Raw genomic sequence first — 24,300 nt, forward strand, 5'->3', positions numbered from 1 at the left:
AAAAATGTTTATGTAGGAAAGTGTTAAGCTGCCCATTTCATTGACAGGTAACATACCAGAGGCTGATTGCTGCCTATTGTGATGTTGGAGATATTGAAGGTGCCAGGTATGTATTTTTTATAAATGTGGGTTATTGTTTAATTTTCTTTTATTTATTTTGTGTTTCTGCGTACATGTGTGTGGACATGAGTGTGTAAATCGAGAGAACAACCTGCAGGAGTTAGCTCTGTCCGTCATGTGGATTCTGGGTTCAGTTCTCGGGGTTAAAGTCCAGTTGTTAGGCTTGACCATGCGCTCCTCTACCCAACAAGCTATCTCATCATCATTAAATGTAGTTTTATACAAGTAGATTTGAAATTGTATAACCATAAAATGTATCTACTCTTTTGAAAATTTATTTTTTTATAAAGGGAATTATTTCAGAAGTATTTTATATAGCAAATTTAGTAGTATGATTTAAATAAAATGAAATAGTTGTATAAAAGGGAAATAAATAAAAGTTGCTATCTGAATTAGAACAGAGGTATAAACTGTTGAGATGCAAAGCTAGATTTACTTTTAAAAAACCACTTCTAAGGGAGCTATCCTTACCCATTTAATCTGTTTCTTTATAAAAGTAGGGATATTTTCTTTGCCCACTGATTCAGGTAAAATCAACTGCATTATTTCTCTGCCTATAAAAAATTATTGCTGCTTTTTAATTAAAGTTTAGGCAGTAAGTAGTGGGTTGAAATATACAATCCATTTTAACTCAGTATATTGGTTTTTTTCCTCAAATTATTCATATTTCCCTCCTGCCCCCATGCTAGGAATTGACATAGGGCCCATCCCATATGCTTAGCAAGTGCTTAACCACTGAGCCAGTCCGAGCTTGCTTAGTTGTTTGAACAAGGGTATTCAAAATTATTGATACTTGAAGAATACAATTTCGCCGGGCGGTGGTGGCGCACACCTTTAATCCCAGCACTCGGGAGGCAGAGGCAGGCGGATCTCTGAGTTCGAGGCCAGACTGGTCTACAAGAGCTAGTTCCAGGACAGACTCTAGAAACTACAGGGAAACCCTGTTTCGAAAAACCAAAAAAAAAAAAAAAAAAAAAAAAAAAAAGTAGAAGAAAAAAGAATACAATTTCATGAGAAGGGGATTATGCTTCACTTCGTTGCTTTTTTTTTTTTTTAACAAGGACATGTTATTATGCTAAACAAAAAATAACTTAAGGCCTAATTCATGGATGCATTAGCAAGTGTCATTGATAAATGTCATCTCTTTTATTGCAGCAAGATTCTTGGATTTATGAAAACGAAGGACCTACCAATCACAGAGGCAGTGTTCAGTGCTCTGGTTACAGGCCATGCAAGAGCCGGGTAATTTTCCACCTGGGTTTGCTTTGTCAGCAAGGTTTGGGTCCTAGGAAATTATTAGAGAGGAGTCATAGAGCATGCTTATTTATTCCTCCAAACAAATCTGGTATGCAGTGGAGCACACTGGTATTTTTATTACTTTCTCTGAAATTTGTGCCTTATTTTTATGCAGTTATTACATATGGGGGTGAAGTTAGCTGTAAACATGTCAGGTGCTTATGGGTCCTATTATTTCAGAAATATATAGCCACTTTAATGAGTAGTTCTTTTTGGGTAGAATTCTAAATAGTATTTAAAATTAGTAATTTTAGTATACTTATGTAATATGTTTTAGAGTAATTATATTCAGCAATCTTACGTTTTCTTCGAAATAATTTATAGAGATATGGAGAACGCAGAAAATATTCTCACAGTGATGAAAGAAGCTGGTATTGAACCAGGACCAGACACGTATCTGGCTCTGTTGAACGCATATGCCGAGAAGGGTGACATTGACCATGTTAAGCAGGTATGGTTCATGCTGTTTAAGTCAATATTGAAGTCACTGTGTGAACGTGTGTTACAGTTTATGTGAAGCAAAAAAAAAAAAAAAACCATAGCTCATGTCCATTTTAAAGATGTCTTGTAAAGAGTAGTATTTAAAGGAAATTATTAGTTGGATACTTTGATGTTGCTATGTGATGGCCAATGTGGATTAGTATATTAAATCTTGTTATTTAGCTCTACTGCTTCTAATTTCTCATTTCAATTACTACACCCATCCTTAGACTCTGGAGAAAGTGGAGAAGTCGGATCATTACCTTATGGATCGTGATTTATTCCAGATTATTGTTACCTTTACTAAAGCTGGATATCCTCAGTATGTCTCAGAAATTCTAGAAAAGATTACCTATGAAAGAAGATATCTTCCAGGTACTTAAAATATTTTATCTGCATGATTTTTGTGAATATCTGGATTACTATTGCTTATATGATACAAAGAGGACTTCTTTTTTTAATCAATTTTTTTGTTTTTATTGTGCTATATATTTTTCTCTGCTCCCCTCCATTCGTACCCTCTCTCCTTTTTACCCTCTCCCATGATCGCCACGCTCCCAATTTCTTCAGTAGAAGAGATCTTGTCTTTTTCTCCTTCCTATTTAGATCCTCTTTGTTGTTTAGGTTTTCTGGGGTTATGAATTGTAGGCTGGCTTTTCTTAGCTTTAGGTCTAAAAGCCACTTATGAGTGAGTACATTCTATATTTGTCTTTCTGGGTCTGGGTTACCTCACTCAGAATGTTTTTTTCTAGATCCATCCATTTGCCTACAAATTTCAAGATGTCAGTATTTTTTTTACTGCTGAGTAGTTCTCTATTGTGTAAATGTACCACATTTTCTTTATCTATTCTTTGGTTGAGGGGCATTTAGGTTGTTTCCAGGTTCTGTCTATTACAAATAATTAATGCTGCTATGAACATAGTCACTAGCCCTATTTTTTCCATTAGTATTGATTACTATTTAAACACATTGCTCAGTTTAGTAACAACAGATGTCTTTGTTTTCTTCCCAGATGCAATGAACCTCATTTTGCTTTTAGTCACTGAAAAATTGGAAGATACGGCATTCCAGATTTTATTAGCATTACCCGTGTCAAAGGAAGAGAACATAAATGTATTTGGCAGTTTCTTTTTGCGGCACTGCGTGACTATGAATACGGTACTCTGCTTGTTTTCACTTTGTAGATTGTCTAGTTGGCAGTGAAATGATTTGCTTAAAAACAGGAGAGATTTCATGAGATGAGACAAGTTGTAAACAATCTGAAACTTTTAATGTTGAAGATTTCTGGATAGAAAGGGAGAAATCGAGACTTCATTGCCGAAGTCATTGACTGTTTGCAGAAAGCGCGGTGGTCAGGCTCTGGCTGTCCGGCTGACTCGGTGTCTTTCCCCTCAGCCTGCGGAGAAGCTCGTGGACTACTGTAAGAAGCTGAAGGAAGCCAAGCTGCACAGCTCCTCACTGCAGTTCACTCTCCTCTGTGCTCTGCAGGCCAACAAAACTGGTACTGTATCCTTGTAGCTTTGGCCAGCATCCAGAAGTTTCTCTGCCATAGCACGGTGACATATTATGCATTGTTTTTCAGCTTTGGCAAAAGCAATGATGCAGGCTTTGAAGGAAGAAGGGTTTCCTATTCGAACTCACTATTTCTGGCCATTGCTAGCTGGACATCAGAAAACAAAAAATGTTCAAGGTGAGCTTTGCCTTTTATGGAGTCACAGTTGGTCAGAACAATTGCAAATAAACACACATCTGTTTGAATTCTTTAAAGCACACTTCTGAGAGCTCATGAGAAACTGGGATTGTGTTAATAATTCTAAAGTGGGTATTTTTCACTGATTTTATTTCTCAGTTCGTGTCTTAAGCAAATGTTCAGACTTGTGAGTGGAGTTGTGAACAGTTTGTGTAGCCTTAGTGAAGATACATTTAATGGAGTTCATAGAGTAGAAAGTGTGACCATTTTCCTCTGGGGGCCAGGCCAGCCTCTTCTTCCCCAAGCTCAGCTCCAGGAGGGAAGGCAGAGAAACTTGTGTTTATTGTAAAAGGTGCTCGTGACCTGACAGCCTGCTGATTGAAGGACAGAAATGCTCAGACTTTCAGCTTCTTAAGTACATTTAAGCATTTAGCATACTTTCCCTTGTACACATGGGATGTCTATAGGATATGAATAAAATGGAAAATATTAAATTTTAGAGCACAGTATCTAATTCTTTGGTTTGCATTACTGGTAATCAGAAAAAGTAGGCTTATAAAAAGATGCTTTTAACAGAAGTACCTCCCCCTTGGGGAAACAAAAATGGTCTTTTTTTCATTTTATCTCACAGTATAATGTGCTTTGGAATGAGATGCAGAGTTGTTAGTGTGACATTGGGTGACAAACAGAATGCACAAACAACAAAAAAGTGCTTTTAGCAGACTTTCACATTGCAATTTTATTTTAAATATATAGTTGTCTTCTGGTTTAAAGAAAATACTGAAACAAGTATTCCCTAATTGTTTCTGGTTATAAAAGTCTCTAAATCCTTTTTAGAAAAGTCTTTGTGAAAACAGTGAGAGTTGATTAACTCTTTGTGTATCTTCCAGTTCTGAAAGCGTGAAGTAACCTTTAACCTAGAGTTTCTGCAGCCCAGACCATTTGTAGCATCCCATCAAACTCTTGAGCCTGTTAGGATTCTTTATTTTTACACAGGCAGGAAGATATTTTTGGTGCCTTTTGAAATGTCTATGTATTGGGTAAGTTTCCTGGTTGCACCATATTATAATGTCTACTCCGTTGAGTTGGCTGCTCCGTTAATAGTAAACATAAAAGATCAAGACTGTTTTCACCTGGAGCGAGCTGAGCTTATGGAAGATGGGCTTGTGCGTTTGCCTTTCCTGCAGATCTGAGTGGAGACTCAGAGGGTGCTTTGTTGAAAGGTCATCTTGTATTCTTGAGGCACCTGAGAGCCAAAGGGTTCAGGGACTGACCACAGATAGTGTCAGTATGTCAGTGTTCAGAATAACTTCTGCACTTTGTAATGCTTCTTCATGTCACCGCCACTCAGTAACCGTTACATTGTTTTAGTAGCATTCTTAGCTGTCCTTTGGAAATTGGACACCATGTTTTACATTAATTCATCAAAAATCGGGAACAATATTTTAAACCAATCCAAGTTTTACTTTAAAAACTACAGAAGCCTCTGCTTTATTGGAGATTAACTCGATGGTACCAGAGAATGTCAGTTGTCCTTCAGTTTTTAAAAACCATCTGTGCTCTTTAGCCGTCTTCTTCTGGAGGTCTTGATGATAGGAAAATATACTGTGTAGACTTGCATGTATGCATGTAGCGGGCAAGGGGTTGTATGCTTTGTGTAGTTTCTGTTGTGTAGATTTACATTGTCTTTAGTGAAATGAGCCTGCTCTTTGTCTGGACAACATCCAGTGTACCCTGGTGGGGAGATGTCGATGCCTGCTCAGGAGTGCTGAGTAAGGGAGGGGAAGAGCCTCAGGAAACAGGTCTGATAAAATTGAACCGAGTTTTCAGTAACAGGGCAGTCAAGTTTCTGTTGAGTTGAGGCAGGAGCTTCACTGTCTCTAGCCTCCAGCAAGATCTCCTGGGTCTCTTACTGCCGCTCCTCTGTGCACGCATAGAAAGTCACTATTTAAGATATTTTCAGCAAGCACCCATAAGTGAATGAGAGGAAAGGCTTGGCATTGGGACCACACTTCCTTTGTTAAACTTTGGAAGCATAAAAATAAGAATATGAAGGGTTGAGCTGGGCAGTGGTGACGCACACCTTTAACCCCAGCACTCGGGAGGCAGAGGCAGGAGGATTTCTGTGAGTTCAAGGCCAGCCCGGTGTATAGAGCTAGTTCCAGGACAGGCTCCAAAGCTACGAAGAAACCCTGTCTCGAAATCAAAACAAACAAAAAAGAATATAAAGGGTTGAGTGGAGTGTATTGGCGCACACTTTTAATCCCAGCACTCTGGATGCAGAGGCAGGTGAATCTCTGAGTCTGAGACCAGCCTGGACTCTACAGAGCAGTTCCAGGACAGGCTCCAGAGGTACGGAGAACCCCTGTCTCAACAACAAAGCAGGAAGAATACAAAGGAAGCTGTTTGTGTGGAGGACACCCCGGAAGTTAAAGTACTCTTTGAGTCGGTGGAATAGATGGACCCTAGTTTTCAAAAAGTAGAATTTTGCCTCCAAATAAAATGAGCCTATTTGATTGATTATAACAGTTATGTGACTGTCTTAGTAGGTGAGCATGGCCTAGGCAAATCATGTCTATTTCCCTAGAGTTTGGATTATTTTAATTGCTACAGTGTTTTGTTTTTCAGACAGAGTGCTGAGGAAATTTCCTCACTGATTCAACAAACAACCAGGCTAAACCTTGTGACTTCCCTGAATTCTAAGTTCTTCATCTCTGCCCTGCTGTGTTTTATCTCATAGGAATAATGGATATACTCAAAATAATGAATGAGTTGGGAGTAGATCCTGATCAAGACACATATGTAAATTATGTGTTTCCTTGCTTTGATGATGATGTAAAGTCAGTTCGAGCTGCTTTGCAGGTGGGTACAAGTGTGCTTTTAATGGTGTTACTGGAAAAAAATACTCTTTCTTCCTAATGTTTCATTATCATTAGAAAAAAAGAAAAGAGCACCATTGAATGGAGAACTAAAAATGGTCTTGTGCATGTAGTTTTTAAGACTATAAACATGTTGGTTAGTATATGTAATAGGTTTAACTAGCCGACTAAACACTGTCTTTCTTCTGTCTTGGTAAGACTGTTTTGATAGCAGAAGCATAGAAAAGATTCACTCCTTGGTCTCACCCTGGAACCTGTAATTTTTGTTTTTTTTTTTTAAAAATAATTTTCCGAAATACATTACTAATAATATATTTATTATTCTGTATTTGAAAAATAATCTTTGTTGGGCTTTGAAACACTTTTTCTGCATGCTTTTGACACTACCAGAAAAGGCAAGGTATTGTGAGTATCATTTGAAAAGTTGACAATGGGGACTGGAGAGATGGCTCAGCAGTTAAGAGCACTGACCATTCTTGCAGAGGATCTATCTTTGATTCCCAGCATCCAAGTGGTAGCTATCTGTCTGTAACTTCAGTTCCAAGAGAGCTGATACTTTCTTCTGGCCTCCATAGTTACTAGGCACATAGACATGAATGCTGACAAACACTTACACACATAAAATAGTGAAATAAGTAATTAAAACTAAAGTTGATTTGAACCATACCTGAAGCGGTAGTTGCACACATTTTTAATCCTAGCACTCAGGAGGCAGGGGCAAGCAGATCTCAGTGAATCCGAGGCCAGGCTAGTCTACAGAGCAAGTTCCAGGACAACCAGGGCTACACAGAGACATCTGTCTCAAAAAGCACAACAAACAAACAAACAAAAATACTGGATTTTCTAATTTTAAGGCAAAGTGTTGTATGTACAGTTAGGAGTGGCAGGTCAGGCTCCATATGTGTAGCATGTATTTTGCTAGGAAGAGCTATAGGGCAGAAGTTACTACGTGCTGTTCTGTGAGATGACTCCATATCTAATCATCTTAGAATCGAGACTTAGATCTTGAACGTCTGTACTTACCTTCTTCACTCCCTTTTTCAGGGGAAGATGGGGGCTGTGGGACACTGGCTAACTTCTGACCTTTTGTCTCCACCTCCCGTGTGCTGGGACAGTGGGCGTATGTTAGCATGTTGGTTTTTTTATGCTGTACTAGTAGGGCCCAAGTCCAGGACTTGGTGTCTGCCAGGAAATCACTCCTCCAAAGGAGCTCCATTCTCCAGTCTTCCTCCTTGGTTCTCAGAAGAAGCTGTTGACTTCATGCTGTACGTACTTTACCCTAGGAATCACTGCTAAACAGTGACGTTCTCCATAATCCATTCCTTGCAGAGATACAGCCTGAAGTTCCACTGCTGTCTTGTGACTACTCTTGATTCTTCAGAACTGTTGAACTCTTTTAGGAAATTAGACCTAAATTGTAAACTTGCGTGAATTTGATTATACTCATTCTTATTTCAGCTGCCCTTTGTTTTCATTGTTACAATTTCAGTATTAAGTATTATTGCCTCAGAATCAACCATACTGTCATATGACGGTATTATATGTCATTCGTTTATACATGGAGACCACTAGTCAGGTGGTAGATCTGTATAACTCACCCATGGGTGATTCCTTAAGATAGTCTTATAGTTTAGATAATCATTTTTTCTTAATATTTTCCTTTCATATGTGAGTGTACATAAGAAATATCTTTGAAAAAGTGGGTATCTTAGAGCAATATTCTACAAATCATTTTAATGCTTGTGTGATATAGCTATGACATAATTTATTTTTATTCTTTGCCTTTTATTGTCTGGGTGGTTTGTAATATTGTACTGTAAAGAAACATTTGAACTAAATTATTGTTCATGCATTTACATTATCTAATGTTGAGACAAGCGATAAACCATTTGGAGTTCAATAAATTTGATCTGTACCATATGTGTCAAAATACCATTTTAGTGGGACTTGCGAGGTATCTCAGTGGGTAAGAACAATGCCCACAGTCATCTGTAACTCTAGTTCTAGCTGATTTGACCTCCTCTTCTGGGCTCCACAGGCACCAGGCACGCCTGTTTGCACAGACATTCATGCAAGCAATAAGAAAATCCATAAAGTAAAAATATGTATTTCTTTTAACCACTATTTCAGTTCTGTGTTGAAACTCTTTCATGAGAGGATTGTCATGTCTTCTGTAGTAAACATGTGAACAGGTCACCCTTTTTTATTTATTTATTTTTTTAAGAGAAAACAAACTATTCACGTTCCCGCTCCCTCCCCCCAGGTCGCCTGTCTTGATAGTGCTTATTTGGGCTATTGACGCTCTACCTTGAAGTTTCTTTTTGCCAAGGTTTGGTTACTCAGCTATGTATAGTTTTAGAAAATTTATTTTTTAAAAAAGATAATATATTTTCTTGGTACATAGTGATAAAAACATATTTGAAAGGGACTAGAAAGGCATATTGAAGTATTTTAGTTGAAGAACCTTACCATTGATACATACTTTATCCCCAGGAAAATGAATGTCTACCTCAAAGTAATACATTTGCTCAAGCTGAAGTGAGAAATGAAGCAAAAAATGGGAATTTAGAGAAGATTTTGACACTTCGTAAGTATTCCATGGGAGAAGTAGGCTTGGTATTGACGTCAGTTGCTGCTGAGAGTGTGTGTGTGTGTGTATATATATATATATATATATATATATATATATATATATATATATATATATATGGTAGTTTGTACAGTGCGAGCAAGAACACTTCCAGCTTGTGTTAAGGTCCTGCTGAGAAGCCAGTATAAGGCTTGAACTTGGGGCTACTTTGGAAGTAATTTTAAGGTTGGAAGGAGCATGAAGATGCCATGGTGTTAGAGTGGTAGCTGGGTATGTGATAAATCAAAGACTGGGTCCTGTTGGTCGTTTATGAGCTTGTAAGTGACTCAGAACAAATCTGTTAATATCTACTTGCTTCAGTTTTCTGAAATTGAGGCGACACAGCCTGTTTTGTATAGATTATAGAAATCTAGTGAGAGTTTTGTATAGATTATAGAAATCTAGTGAGACTTCTGGTTAGTGATTTGAAACTGTTCCCAGATTTGGCTAACAAAAAGCATAACTAATGCTTGCTGAGCATTTAAAAGAATCAGCTCCTTGTATACATACCTCACATAAAATCAGTTCCATTGACAGAAGGGCACAGTGAGGGAGAATAATTTGATCAAAGAAGCAAAATCTAATTCTAACTTTGCTGTTTTCGACATATTTTTTAAATGGTTTAATTTATTGTTATTTTATGTGCATTAGGATTTGTCTTTAGGTATGTCCTTATGAGAGGTCAGAACTCCTGGAGCTGGAGCCACAGACAGTTGTAAGCCATGTGGGTTCTGGGAATCGAACCTATGTCCTCTGGAAGAGCAGCCAGTGCTCTTAACTGCTGAACCACCTCTCCAGCCCCTAATAAATTGCATTTTTTTCCCCCAAGGCAGAACTTTTCTGTGTAGGCCAGACTGGCCTTGAACCTGGAGATCCGCCTGCCTCTGCCTCCCAAAGGCTGGGATTAGAGGCGCACGCTGCCACCTCCCTTTTTCCAGCATTCTTTATTTTGATTATTTGTCGTGCACTTAGGTTGTGGAAATACATTTAAACTAAAGAATAGCAGGATTTTATTAGTTTATTTTGGGAGTTTTGTGAGACAGGGTCTCACTGTGTAGCCCTGGCTCACTTAGAACTTGCTGTATAGACCAGTTGGTCTTGAACTCATAGATTTGCCTCTGTCTCTTACCTCCCAAATGCTGGGATTAAAGGTGTACCATCATGCCTCAACACATTTGGCACTTAACAGTCCACAACTTGAAATGTTTCAATGCGGACTGCTAAGCCTGATTTTTCATGTAAACCTTGACATAAAACTACTTTTTAATCAGGAATTGGTGACACAAACCATTAATCCCAGCACTCAGGAGGTACAAAGCAGGCTTGATCTTCTTAAAGTGTTAAAAGGTAAAGTTTGATGTATATATATTCAGATTGTATAGGTGAGTTAAAATTAATGATTTTTTTCTATGACCCCTCTTAAAAATTAAGCCAGGTATCTTTCTCTTTATAAGTTGTATTATCATCTTCAGGACTTGTCTCTGTTATGAATTTGTTTCACCCCACTCATTCTGTCATCCAAAAGCTGCTTTACATGTCGTGTAATGATCCAATTAACTTGACAGTGTATTATAATACAGCTGCAAGCAAAACAAAATCAGAAAGTGCCAACAGCAACCCTCTGTGTCATTTAAAACTAAACCATTAAAAAACAAAAAAGTTTTTTTTTCTTTTCTTTTTCTTTTCTCTTTTTCTTTCTCTCTCTCTTTTTTTTTTTTTTTTTTTTTGAGGCTAGGTTTCTCTGTGTTGTCATCCAAAAGCTGCTTTACATGTCGTGTAATGATCCAAATAACTTGACAGTGTATTATAATACAGCTGCAAGCAAAACAAAATCAGAAAGTGCCAACAGCAACCCTCTGTGTCATTTAAAACTAAACCATTAAAAAACAAAAAAGTGTTTTTTCTTTTCCTTTTCTTTTCTCTCTCTCTCTCTCTCTCTCTTTTTTTTTTTTTTTTTTTTTGAGGCTAGGTTTCTCTGTGTTGCCTTGACTGACTCTAGACCAGTCTATAGGCCAGGTTGGCCTTGGTCTCACAGAGATCTGCCTGTCTCTGCCTCCTGAGTGCTGGGATTAATGGTTTGTGTCACCAATTCCTGATTAAAAAGTAGTTTTATGTCAAGGTTTACATGAAAAATCAGGCTTAGCAGTCCGCATTGAAACATTTCAAGTTGTGGACTGTTAAGTGCCAAATGTGTTGAGCAAGCAAATGCTCTGAGATGTTCAAGAGCTGTGGCAGCTGGTGCTGGATCAGGGTAAGCCTGCCTGTTCTGTGGTTAGCTGCCCCTCTGTGTCTCAAAATGGAATGAGAAAGTGAACAGTTCACCAGGAGCCATGACAAAAATAACTTAATTGTCGTCGGTAAGTGTAAGTCATCTTTCTCATCTCCTTACTGTGTCACAGTGCCCAGTAATATAGTTTTAGTTATGTAGCAGGGGGATTCAAGTAATTAATATTTATATTAAGGAATAATTACAAATTCTTTTCTTGATGAAAACAAAGCAAAAGGCTTTAAAGGATGTTTTGTTACAAATATATGTATTGCCTCATTAAGTAACTTCACCTGAAACATTTTATTTTTTAAGTAATATTTCCCAGTTGGAAGTAAAAAGGTAGGTAAACGTCACCAGATCATTTATAGCTCAGTGTGTTCGTTTTGTTTGCTTGGCCTGAGGTATTTTGACAATGTTTCTCTTTTGCAGTGGAATCGAATGCATTGCCTTTATCGCTTAATTCCTTGAAAGGCAGCCTGATTCTAGGCTTTAGGAGGTAAGATCATCAGCCTCAGTGTTCTGTTGTTGGACTGATTTCTCTTGTCCTTGTGATCTGTTGATGATGTTGGAGAAAGACTTTTCCTCTCAGTAGGATTGGGTTTGGACAGCCTTTCTATTACTTTTTCTAAGAAAGACAGATACAGTTCTATTAAAAAAAAAAAGAGAAGCGATTTGTGTGCATATTGAGATTACTCTTTGAGTATTCAGTTGTAATGACCTTATTCTGTATGGGCTACTACTCTCGCATGTTCAAGGAAAATTAACGAACTTTCCCAGTTGTGTTACTGTTTTCTGTTACTGCACTGAGATACCTACACGGGCGAACCTTACAGAGAAGAGCATGTGCTGGTGTCAGTTTGGACCTGGTGGGGGTTTTCTTGGCTGAAGCATATGATGATACCACATCAGATGAGAACAAGTGAGAGGGAGTGGTCACGTCGTAAAGCAGAAAGCCGAAGAGTGACTTAGAGTTTGGGTTTACTCACTCTTTTAAACCACTTGTTCTGGTGAAAAGCCCCGGTGTTCAGAACTAAATCCCGTCCCAGGACAATTGCCCAGTGATGCAAGGCCCATTGGGTCTCACCTTAAGCCACAGTGAGAACCAAGCTTCCTTCATGTGGACCCTCGGGGAAAAACTTAAGCCGTATCTTAGTGCTTCCAGATTTTGTTGTTTTTTAGCCACATGCACACACGCGTGCACAGAAACACTAGTAATTCTTTGGTTGCCTGCCTGTCCCATATTTTCACAAATTCCTGATTCTGTGCTGTTTACTTGCTTTCTCCTGTTGCTGTGTGCATAGATACTTATTTGTTTCTTTTTTGCTGGACTACTCTAAGTTGTAGACATAACAGTGCTGGATGTTGCAGCATATATTTCTTTACCCGTAAGGTACTTGAAGTATATTGTCATCTGATTGACATTAAGTCCATGCTGAATTGATCCAGTGCATTGACTCAATGTGCAGAGGCACTTGCCACCAGGCCTTGTGATCTGAGTTCAATCTCTAGCTCCCACGTGGGAGGAGGAGAGAACACAAGCTGTTCTCTGACTTCCCCGGGCATGTCTTTATGTACAGAGCTTGGCGTGAAGGCTGCCTGCCACTGTACTCCGAGTGCTTCCGAGGTCACACAGGCAAATCCCCAAAGCTCATTGGCCAGCTGGCCTGCCTAATCAATGAGCCCTGGGTTCAGTGAGAGACTATCTCACAATAAGGTGGAAAGTGGCTCTGGCCACTTCATGCATCCACACCCATTTGCACTTGCACAAGTAAATGCACACCTACCACAAACATTTTAAAAAAGAAAAATGATAAAATCTGAAAAAAATGGGATGGCTAGGTGGTTAAAAACAGAGAAGCCTGATGGCCCGAGTTTAGTCCCTGAACCAGCAAAACCATAGAAGTTGTCCTCCGACCTCCACATAATGCCTGCCCTTCTACATATCTGCACAGAGATGAGAGAATTGTAGAAAGGTTTTTAGAGCATAGACTATAATTGAATAGACAGAACTTCAATGGAACGAGCTTTTTAAGAAATAACTCATACTGTGTTAATAAATGAAATGGGGTAATGTTAATGTTGTTCTTGATGAAGGGCTTAGTTTTTCACGTAAACTTTTGAGTTACAGATATTTCTTTTAATTTCATTATTTTTTAGTCAGCTTATATTTCAAAATTCCAGACTTGTGGCAGTTCTTGGGTCATAAAGCTAAGGCGATCTGATGGGGACAGACTCTAAAACTGCTAGGGCTGTGGCTGAGCCCAGGGACGTCTTGGAGCTCCTTCTCCAGCTGCTTAGTGTTGTGCCACAGTTTTGTCTGTGGGCGGCTTGTGGCGGATGCGGTAAAATTTCAGGCTGGAGTAATGTTCTAAGAGTATGGGTGTAGTCAAAGACATCTGTAACTTGGGGTCACTTCTTTCCTTCCACTTAACCCCAAAACTAACAGAAATTCAAACTATATAAATATCCTTTATGTAAGCATTAATATAGTCATGTCTTTTATTTGTTGTCAAAATAAATTGTAATATATTTTAAAAATCTCTCAGAACATTCCATATGATAGTCAAGCCACCTGTTGTGTGTGCTTTTAAGAGTCATGTTATATGATATAACATGTGTTATATGGTATGTGAGCAAATTTAGGACTAGGACAAAACAACATGACTTGGCTCATAAATGGATCGGCCATGCTATTGCCAGTAGAGTCCTCGTTAGCTTAGGAAGTGCCTTACACTTACTGAAGATAAGGGCTTATCAGAAGTGACTTAGCCCTAAAAGCAAGTTAATCAGAAACCCAGGATATTACAGATCTTTGTAATTAGATATCTAAGTCATTTTGGGTATATATCTTATTATTATGCAACTTCAATAAAACCCTTTTAGTAGTTATGGTAGGTCCACGGCCTAAGTGGGCAGTTGTTCCTAGTATGATTGGGCAATAAGGTATTTGGCTCAGATTTTCTTAAGTTTCTATTGTTGTAAAACACCATCACCAAAAGCAATTTTTCTTTAAAAGAGTTTATTTCAGTCCATCATGAAGGGATCTCAAGCAACAAGTTGGGAGCAGGAACTGGAGCAGAGATCATGGAAGAATCAAATTATACTTCTGTGATTTGCTCAGTTTACTTTCTTATGTCTCTGTAGGAGCTCTTGCTCAGGGTGGTACCACTTGCTGTGAGCTGGACCCTTCCATTTCAGTCATCAGTCAAACATTAAAAATGATCCACAGCTTGCCTGTAGGCCAATCTGATGGCATTTTGTCAATTGAGTTTCTTCCTTCACAGATGACCCTGTCGTGTCAAGTTGTCAAAAATCTAACCAGCACACTTTTCTCTTTTTTTTTTGGTTTTTTGAGACAGGGTTTCTCTGTGGCTTTGGAGCCTGTCCTGGAACTAGCTCTTGTAGACCAGGCTGGCCTCGAACTCACAGAGATCCGTCTGCCTCTGTCTCCTGAGTGCTGGGATTAAAGGCGTGCGCCACCACCGCCCGGCTTACACTTTCTTTTTCAAAATATTTTTTTATTATTGAGTAGGGGACAGAGTTCAGGAGTTGATTTTTCTCCTTTCGCTGAGTTTGGGGGATCAAACATGGGTTACAGGCTTGTACAAAAATCCCCTTTACCTGCTGAACCATCTTACTGGTTCGTATCTCTGTTTCCCCGCCCACCAGGTAAGGTCTTACCAAACCCCTGCTGGCCTTAAAGCTTGCTATATAGTTGAGTATGACCTTGAACTTGTGATCCATCTGTTTCTTGGGTGCTGGGATTACAGGTATGCACAACCCCTGCCACTTTATGTGTTGGCTGCCAACTGAGATTCTTTGCCAACCATTTCACATAATAATTTGAAGAACATTACTTATGTCTTAGATAGAGAGTAGTGTTCAGTCACAAGCTCATGACATAGTTGTTGAATGGCACCTGTCCGGACCATGCCTGCTTGAAGACACACTTATTACCTGCCAGCATTCAGTTTGGACCTTCTGAAGCCAGTTAGGGAACAATAGACAGTTTAATCATGCTGTCATTTTAAAACAACACCCCCAAAATATGTGTGTGTCTGTATATAGTGTCTCATTTTATAAATTACTTAATAACGTGCTTAGGAAATGTCACTTCAGTTTAAGTCGTTTAAATTGAATACCATTTCGTGATTATTATAAAGAGATTTTCTACTTTAAATTTTCTTAAAAATGAAGCTACATAAAATATATTTTAGGGCCTCAGGATGTAGGTCAGCTGGTAGATTGCTTGCCTGGCATGCATGTTTTCCCTGGCTTCATTCTTCAGCACCGCGTGAAGTGGAGCAAGTTGATCTGTGACTATGATCTCAGCCTGCTGGATCGGCGGCAGGAAAACCTCGAGTTCCATACCTCCGCAGCTCCATAGTATATTTAAAGCCAATGTGGGCTACATGGGATCCTGTCTTCAAATAAGTAAACAGATCATATTTGGAAATTGCGTTCTCTGTCAAATCTAGGATGAAATTGTATGTAGAATGAGCAAGATGTTTCTTTCCTTTTATCAAAACAATAGAACAAAGTTTAACTGAAAAAGAGGAAACTGTTCCTTGAATGTATAACTGAAAATACTCCGAAGTGTTGAGCCATTGCTAGGAGGCAGATATGGCACTGAAGCCAGCCCCTAACGAAAAAGACGGTGGAGAACTGGCTCGGTGTCATGCCAGGGTTTCCTTTTTTTCCCCCCTTGGTTTTCGAGTCAGGGTTTAACTGTAGCTATCTAGCCTGTCCTGGAATCAACTCTTGTAGACCAGACTGGCCTCGAACTCACAGAGATTCACCTGCCTCTGCCTCCTGATTGCTGGGATTAAAGGTGTGCACCAGGCCAGGGTTTCTTACAGAAGAACTCTGTGGTTAGGATGTATTCTGACTTGTTGGCAACAGTGTGAACTTGGTAGTTAGAAGTCTGTGTTGTTAAGGAGTACTGCCTGCCACGTGTTGAAATAAAAGATCAGGTTTTTCAACCTAAACATTTAAGACTGACCTTAGCTCTACTGGAGTCATCAAGTTAATGCCAAATCTTCAAGAACTTTTTGTAAATAGTAAGTGTCGATGATGTACTGACCTCACCAGAACTGAGAGGTGGAATGAGATGTTTGCTCCTAACTACTTCATAATTGGTATAGAAAATGGAATGTGGGGACCCAGATCACTGACTTGTTTCTCTCTTCCGGCTCTCACAGTTCCTCCTCTTGGCCGTACACACGCTGGAGGAGGAGCTGGAGGATGGCTGATAGCAGCACAGACAGCGCTGCCCTTGTCACTCAGACCTTTCTGACTCTCACTCCACCGACAGTCAAGATGTTAATGTTTTGTTATAAATTATCCTCCCAAATTCCATTATGTCTCTAGAAAAAGCTTGCTGAAAACCTGCAGTCAGTCCTCAGCAGAAGTGGTGCCAGTGTGTTTTTCAAACCCGTTCTTTAGAGGACGTTGTCCTTTACAAATTCTGCCTTTTCAGAAACTTATTTTCTGTGGGCAGAAAATAAGCAAGGATTATTTGCTTATTAAACAAGCACCAAGATTCATTGCCATCCAAACTGGCTTTAAAATGGGTCCAGTGTTTTATTAGTTATGAGAACTTGGGAAATTTCTATTGTTAAATTGTGAATTGTATTATACATTCAGTGAAGTATCTCAAAGTTGAATGCACCATATAAAACAAACATAGCTGTCACCCACAGATTGTCTGTTGTTCTGTGAGGTCCTCTGTGTACCCTTCCTCAGTTCCATGTTGTCGTCCTGAAGCTCCCTGCTGTCCTGACATGGATATAACTCCTTCACCTGAGTTTGTCTATAATTGTGCCGTGTTTGTATATTCTCAACAATATGTAATTTTGAATGACTACACAGAAGCCTGGCCTTAAAGACAAAGCAGTAGTCTCCCTGGAGACTCAGGCTTCAGCTTTCTAAAAGCATTTCCAGGGAAGTCAGTAGGAAAGGTCAAAGGTTAGTCCTGAGAAGCATAGGGTTCAATATATTTGGAGAACCTATGACCATATAGGCTCACTATGGCCTTCCTCAGACATTTAAGAAAATGCTTCCATAGATGTCATTAACTTTAGTGCAGGGTGTGGGCAGGGAAGGAAGTTTTCTACCATTCATGAATGATCAGTAATTAGATGCATCAGTACCTTGCGCTAAAAAGATGTGTAGGTGCCTAGTGCTGGTGGCCTGTGGTGTAAACTCATTGTGTGCTGTGCACAATAGTCTGTCCCTTCCCCGGACTGCTCCTTTGACCTTTATCCTGGAGGTTCTTTGTTCACATTGGATTGCTGTATCCACATCGATATTTTTCTTCTTTATTCAAGTTTAGTAGAGGCTATCCTTGAACACCTTTCTGCAAAACAGACATTCTTGGCATTGTAAACATTGGAACCACAGAAACACTGTCTTCTTCATTTTGAACTGGATCTGTCCAGCTTCTGGACACTTGAGCATGAAACTCAGCAGTGATGGGAAGCCAGCACTCATTTGTTAACCTTTTTTGAAAATTGTGTCTCATATAAAAAGACCATATTTGTACTATAGTTTTTCTTTCTTTCATTGAATTGATTTCAGATTTTATAATAGAGAATCCAAATATATTCTACTTCAGCATTTAGCATTTTGTCTCATCATTTTTACTGCCTCTGTGTGATATACACACACACACACACACACACACACATATATATATATATGAGAAATAGATTTTTCAGAATTATTTTAGCTTAATTAGCATTATGATCCTCTACCATTCCATATTTTAGTATGTACTCTAAAAGGACAGCCTTAATGTAATCTCAGCACAGTTAAAAAAATTAGGAATTTAAACATTGCTGGGCTATTTTTAGCTAACATAGTTTATGTTTCCATTTTAAAGTTGTGTCCTTTTTTTTATATTTTATACCCTTTTGTGCAAAGTTCAGTTCAGGGATAGATATTGCCATTTATTTTAAATTTTCTCTATTCTGGAATAACTTTGTCTTTTATGATTTTACCGGGTTTTTTTTGTTGTTTTGTTTTTAACAGAATGTGTACTTCCTAGTGGCTAGTGGTCTCCCCATAAGCTTCAGGTTGTGCTCCCTGCTGCATTGTTGCCTTTTCAGGGAGCTACATCCAAAGGACAATTACCCCTAGCATCCAGCAGTGACGTTAGTCTTGCTCCCTCTCTCAGGATGACCACTATCTCTGTCTGAGTTGCTGTTTCCCCTTTACAGGTAGCTCAGACTTGGGGCACCTGCAGATAAGCTTGCCCTTCAGACTTGCACCCCAGCATGCAGATGTGGCTTTTTAATATCCATATCCAAACCATTGCTAATTTTTAAAATTTTAAAGTTGCTTTTCTTAAATAGTTTAATTTGCTATTTATTTACTTGATAAAGCATTGATTTTTATGTATTACATAATGTAATTACTGATACATTTTGACTAAAAATGTTTTTTGGACCTTTGAGCTTATTTTTAATCCTTTGCTGCCCTCTGCAGGTCTAAGAATGTAGATCTTTGGAGCAAGGTAAGTATTCCTAATACTGCAAACCATAATGTGATGCTTGAAAAGCTATCGAGAGCAAGTTTTAATAGCTTCACAATCTGTACATTATTACAAGCTAATGGATTAAAAATCTTGATATTGGTAGTTCTAAAACAGCAGGAAAATATTATTCAAGTAGCCTGACTTAATCTTAAATTCTTACTAAGATTTTCATCTTTCAAAACAAAACTTCAGAACTTATTGTGGTGACATTTGATATTATATATAGGCATAATAATTTTTTTTGGTGGTGCCTCACATTTCCTGAGTGTTTGTTCATTGAGATCATCTCTAGCCCAGTTTCTTGATACATCCATGTGTATCTGTAATTATGTATTCCTGTATGCAAATGGTACATAGACCAACCCACTGCTTTGTAAAGAAGTCACCTGCTTTTTATGGCAGAAGGACAGTTAATGATTCTATGAAAAATATCAGCCCAAGAAGATTAGAATACATACTAAAGTCCACAGTTTAAATTTGTTGTGTTTTGTATGTTTGGTGCCAAGATTGAATCCAGAGCCTTACATATGCTAGGTAAATCAGACCCACTTTTTTTTTTTTAATATAGTTTCATCCAGTTTTCTAGTATCCAGTATTACTACAGCTGCCGTTCAGACTTTGTACTTGACTTTAGTATACAGTTGGGTTATATATATAGCCCATGGAGACATTCACTGGTTTATTCATTAAATGTGTCTGTTTACATTTGTTACTAAATATTATAACTGTCTCGCATGTTTTCTGCAGCTACAGTCTCTGTAGAATTTATGTGTGTTGCTTGATAGACAGCCTATAAAAGGCTGTTTTTCTTTTTAATCTTACCTTCCCTTTGGATGGCCATTAAGTGAAGTTTCATGGTGGCATATGATCAGTCTTGTTCTTTTTCGTATTAGCCAACAAATGATCCAAGTGACTGACATTTGACTTATTAACGCTAATTATGTATGCCAGGGTAAGCTCAGCTGTAGACTACACATGGTAGTCCTGACCCTTATCATTGTGGACAGCTACTGTATGCTTCTGCTCTGTCTTCATCTTAAGGATTTATGGGGTCAAATGCTGTTCATGGTTAGAAGGCAGTATTATAAGTGTATATTAATTTTGATTATAAAGTATACACTTGGATTTTTTAAGTTAAAAATTTGTCATAGAATTAATACTAAGAAATAAACTTGTATGATTTTAATGTCTATGAATTGAATTGATAAGAATCTGAATTCAAACACATTTGAATCTTTGACTCATTTTTAAAACTCATTTAAGTGATTGAAAAATGTCAATGAGAAATAAAAAGAACATACTATTTTTTGGTTATTATTTTCCTAGTATTTTATTCAAAAGGGGCATCTGATCCAGTCTGAGTGGGCTCTGAGCACTAATGAGAATGATGCTCTACAGTCCTGAAGAGACTTCTGGCTCTCGGAACTAGCTTTGAGTATTTGAATTCAACATGAAGAATCAGTTTAGAGCCTTTCTTTGTGATGTTCCATAAAATGCTGCAGTTTTCCTTCATGTGTTTTTTATTATTTTTAGAAGACAAACCTGTTATTTATAAGCAAATGACCTCTGTGGTGGGGTAGGTGGGATTGCTGTGACAGAGTAATATCTCACTGGGGAGAGGCTTTATTATTTCAGGAATTTAATTTTATATTGTATTTGTTTTTGTTTGCTCCTCTTGCTGCAATGCATGGATTTTCTGTCTTACCAGATAACAGAACTGTTGTACAAGAATGGACGTTATTGCCAAGACCCTCCAGGACCAACGGGTAGCGTCTCTATTTAGATGATTGTAACTTACCCACAAACCCATTCTTCTGTGTAATGATGGGCCAGAAGGATTACAGCAGTAAACACTCTGATTTTGAAAGTAAAATTTGAAAACACTTGATTCTAATAATTGTATCAATACCTACATTTTGAGATTTCTAAAGTGTATAGTTTTGTTATTTTCGAAGACAGAGCGTGAAGCCTTTGAGGTGTTGATGGCCTCTGTGGACCTAGGTCTAGAAGCCAGTCAGTCTCAGTGCCTATGATTTAAGCATTTTGTGGTTGTAGTTAACTTTATGCGCAAAGTAGGAAAAGGTCTTAGATTTTTGACTTAAATATAGCTTACTACCTAAAAGACATAATTCAGGCATTTAATGAGTCAGGACTATATAGTTTTCTGTAAGAAAGTCCCCTTCTTGAAAGTTCGGACCTCCTCTTGTAGGTATTAACACATGGCCCTATGAATTTTATGCTTGACTGCATAAGAAAATGACTGTTGTTACTAAACATCTTTGTTAATCTTGGATTTTCATTGGCTAATAGGCAGCTCTCCATGGGATTACTGTGTCTGCTCATTAACAGTAATGTAACTTTCTCTGCTCAGTATTTATCAGTTACTTCTTATTTTCAAAATACTGCCCACAAAATGTTAGTATAGAAATATGTGAAGACATCTATTTATACTCACTACCTGTGCTTTGAACAGGAGAGGGGTGAGGCCTTGGGCAGGACCACTTCTGTCACAGAGTGGTGGAGAAAATAGTTTGAAATAAGATTCTGTACTGAAAAGCTGTCACTCGGTCTGAAAATAATTAATATTCCTTTCACTCACCAGTTAGATATGTGCTCCCAATCCACATAATCTCTATGCCTCAGTGATCATTGTTGCCATTTCAGAGCCTCTCATCAGGGTGACATCTCACACCAAAATGATTTCTTATAAATTAATCTTGATAACATGACAGTCTCGGTAATTTCAGTAGAATGCTTTCCCTTGTTTTTTTCTACAGAAGCTGTTGGCTATTTTCTTTATAACTTGATTGACAGCATGGGTGACTCAGAGGTACAGGCCAAGGAGGAGCATTTGAGACAATACTTCCATCAGCTGAAGGAGATGGTACCGTTTCATTTTTGCTATATAATGCCTGTCCTGCCTGACATGTATCTATTAGATTTGAAATTGCTGCTTTTAAGTACAACCAGATCACTTCTCAATGACATGCAAGAGTTAGAGACTTAAATTATGTCTGAGATAATTTCTCTTAGACAAATTCCAGTTTGGTTGTCTAAAACTCAGTGTTTCTTTCTCACATTTCTTTCTCACAGGGTGTTAAAGTTCCTGAAAACATCTACAAAGGCATTCGCAATTTGCTGGATAACTACCATGTCCCTGAACTGATCAAGGTGTGTGAGTGTAAACAGCCAGCTTCGTTAAATGCTTCATGCATATGTAGATACTTAATAAAAATCTCATTTAAATTTAATTTGGAGTGACATATTTTTCCCAATAACAAGAGTAAAAATAAAGCTTCTATTGATTGTTAGTAGAAACCGTTTACACATTAAAGGAAACATCTAAAGTGATTACAGTGGGTAATGCAGTGTATAGAATTCCTGCAAGATTTTAGAGAAGTAGCATTAGAATGCTTTTTCAACATTAAATGGGGTGGGGCTTTCAGAATTTACCTTTGACATTCACTAACAGTTTTTTGTCCTGTGTTTTCTAATTCTGTACAAAATTTGGTCCCAATTTTAGGATGTTAAGGTGCTGATTGACAACGAGAAGGTAGATTCTCGAAAAGTAAGTGTGTTTTGCTTTTGTTTATTTTTCTCTTTGTTTTCTTTTTCCAGACAGGGTTTCTCTGTAGCATTGGAGCCTGTCCTGGAAGTAGCTCTTGTAGACCAGGCTGGTCTCGAACTCATAGAGATCCGCCTGCCTCTGCCTCCCTAGTGCTGGGATTAAAGGCATGTGCCACCACAGCCCAGTGTGTTTTGCCTTTTTTTTTTTTAACTGCATCTAATTGAGCATTCCAAATAATGTCCCTGTAAAGTTGTCTTGTATACCTCTGAGTTGGTAAAACTGTCCCCCATCTCAGAAAAACCAACAGACAGGTCTATGATACTTGCATTTGCATGTAATCTTGGGAGTCATAAGCCTCTGGAGTCCATTCCATCTGCAGACCCCAAGATTAACAACCTTGCAGCATTTCTGACAGTTCAGAAAGCCAGCTTTGAGGGGAGAATGATGAGGGTTGTATTTTCTTTTCATAGTAAACTTGTTTTTTCCATGTAGCATCGACTTGCCTCATCTGATTTGGAATCCACACTTGAAAAACTAAAAGCTGAAAACCAGCCTGTGGGAGATACCCTCAAGCAGCTCATCCTGATGCTCTGCACAGAGGAGGTAACATTAACACCCCATGCTCTTAGGGCAAAATAGTCCACATAGACCACAGAAGTCCAACCTAATATAATGTTTATGATTTTTACACTTTATTATTATGTGTCATGCTGAGAACAGAGCAATTAAATGAAAGGTTAACTAATTTCAGCGACTCCTTGAATGGCATGTTTTCGGGTTGCTGTAGTTTGTTTATGATAATCTGCGAAGTGAATGATAGTAACAGCCGTGATAGGTTTATCATACATGCCAAATGTCCTTTCAAGCCATGGCTCCGGTCTCTCATATCTAGATTGTCAAGCAACTGATACATGCAGTAGTCATTTGCAAGTCAAATATACCGAGGTTGTTAATGCAGGGATTGAAATTCCATTTTCCTGCTAGGAAAAAGCTTTCTGAGATAAAGGGTCCCTTGCCTTCCCCAGCAGGCCTGCAGCTGTACTTTGTGTTCATGTTAGTATATCTGCAGTCTGTAGGGTATCGCTGCACTTTTTAAAGTTTCTTGTTCAATGTTGTTATGCCTGTTATTTATGGAAAGAAACACTGTGACTAACTTTGAGATGGCATCATGGCTCTGTTACATTCTAAAACAGATTTTGTCACGTCACTTGTATACTGAACTGCTCTGAGGAACTTTTCAGTTATGTGTATTTCCAAGTCTGGAAATTAGACTATTAAGGCGGACTTGAGAAACCATTTATTTTTAAAGTAATGTTAGCTTTTCCTAAACTCTGAACACCACAATAAAAAAGATGCTATTTTTGCCTTTGTATTATTTTCTTCTTTTTCACTAAATCCTTTTCTTTTAGAATATGCAAAAAGCCCTTGAAGTGAAAGCAAAATATGAATCAGATATGGTTATTGGTGGCTATGCAGCTTTAATAAATTTGTGCTGTCGACATGATAATGCAGAGGATGCATTGAACTTGAAACAAGAATTGTAAGTACCCTGGCCCTGGAGCCAGTCAGCCAGCATCTAAAATGCCCTTGATGGATTGAGTATTACTGACATAAGTAATTTTTAGAAATTCTTTTGTTGTCAGTGGGTTTTTTTGTTTGTTTGTTTGTTGTTTTTAAATTTTGTGTCGTTCTTTCTTCAGTGTGTCTCTTCAGTTTAGTAAAACCTTCTAGTTCTCCAAGCCAAGGACTGGTGAAGGGAACATTCTTAAAAGCTGTAATATCTTTCCCTTTCTATATATGCACACAAAATTCTGTTGGTTTTCAAGAATCAT

At 38.3% G+C, this 24,300-nt stretch overlaps 1 protein-coding gene across 1 annotated transcript in view; it reads left to right on the top strand.

Annotated features, from left to right (window-relative positions):
• The window catches only part of Lrpprc (leucine rich pentatricopeptide repeat containing), an 83,462-nt gene that overhangs the window by 16,219 nt on the left and 42,943 nt on the right, over positions 1-24,300 (top strand). Inside the window, exons 5-21 of the mRNA XM_038321035.1 lie at positions 48-106; positions 1,276-1,362; positions 1,741-1,867; positions 2,127-2,271; positions 2,909-3,054; positions 3,292-3,397; positions 3,479-3,586; positions 6,327-6,448; positions 8,959-9,052; positions 11,793-11,859; positions 18,852-18,879; positions 20,609-20,666; positions 21,678-21,784; positions 21,994-22,071; positions 22,424-22,468; positions 22,961-23,071; positions 23,878-24,008. Of these exons, the coding sequence (XP_038176963.1) occupies positions 48-106; positions 1,276-1,362; positions 1,741-1,867; positions 2,127-2,271; positions 2,909-3,054; positions 3,292-3,397; positions 3,479-3,586; positions 6,327-6,448; positions 8,959-9,052; positions 11,793-11,859; positions 18,852-18,879; positions 20,609-20,666; positions 21,678-21,784; positions 21,994-22,071; positions 22,424-22,468; positions 22,961-23,071; positions 23,878-24,008 (1,619 nt within the window). The remainder of the gene's footprint in view (positions 1-47; positions 107-1,275; positions 1,363-1,740; positions 1,868-2,126; positions 2,272-2,908; positions 3,055-3,291; positions 3,398-3,478; positions 3,587-6,326; positions 6,449-8,958; positions 9,053-11,792; positions 11,860-18,851; positions 18,880-20,608; positions 20,667-21,677; positions 21,785-21,993; positions 22,072-22,423; positions 22,469-22,960; positions 23,072-23,877; positions 24,009-24,300) is intronic.

This window comes from Arvicola amphibius, chromosome 2 (assembly GCF_903992535.2).
Source record: "Arvicola amphibius chromosome 2, mArvAmp1.2, whole genome shotgun sequence".
Taxonomy (NCBI): Eukaryota; Metazoa; Chordata; class Mammalia; order Rodentia; family Cricetidae; genus Arvicola; species Arvicola amphibius.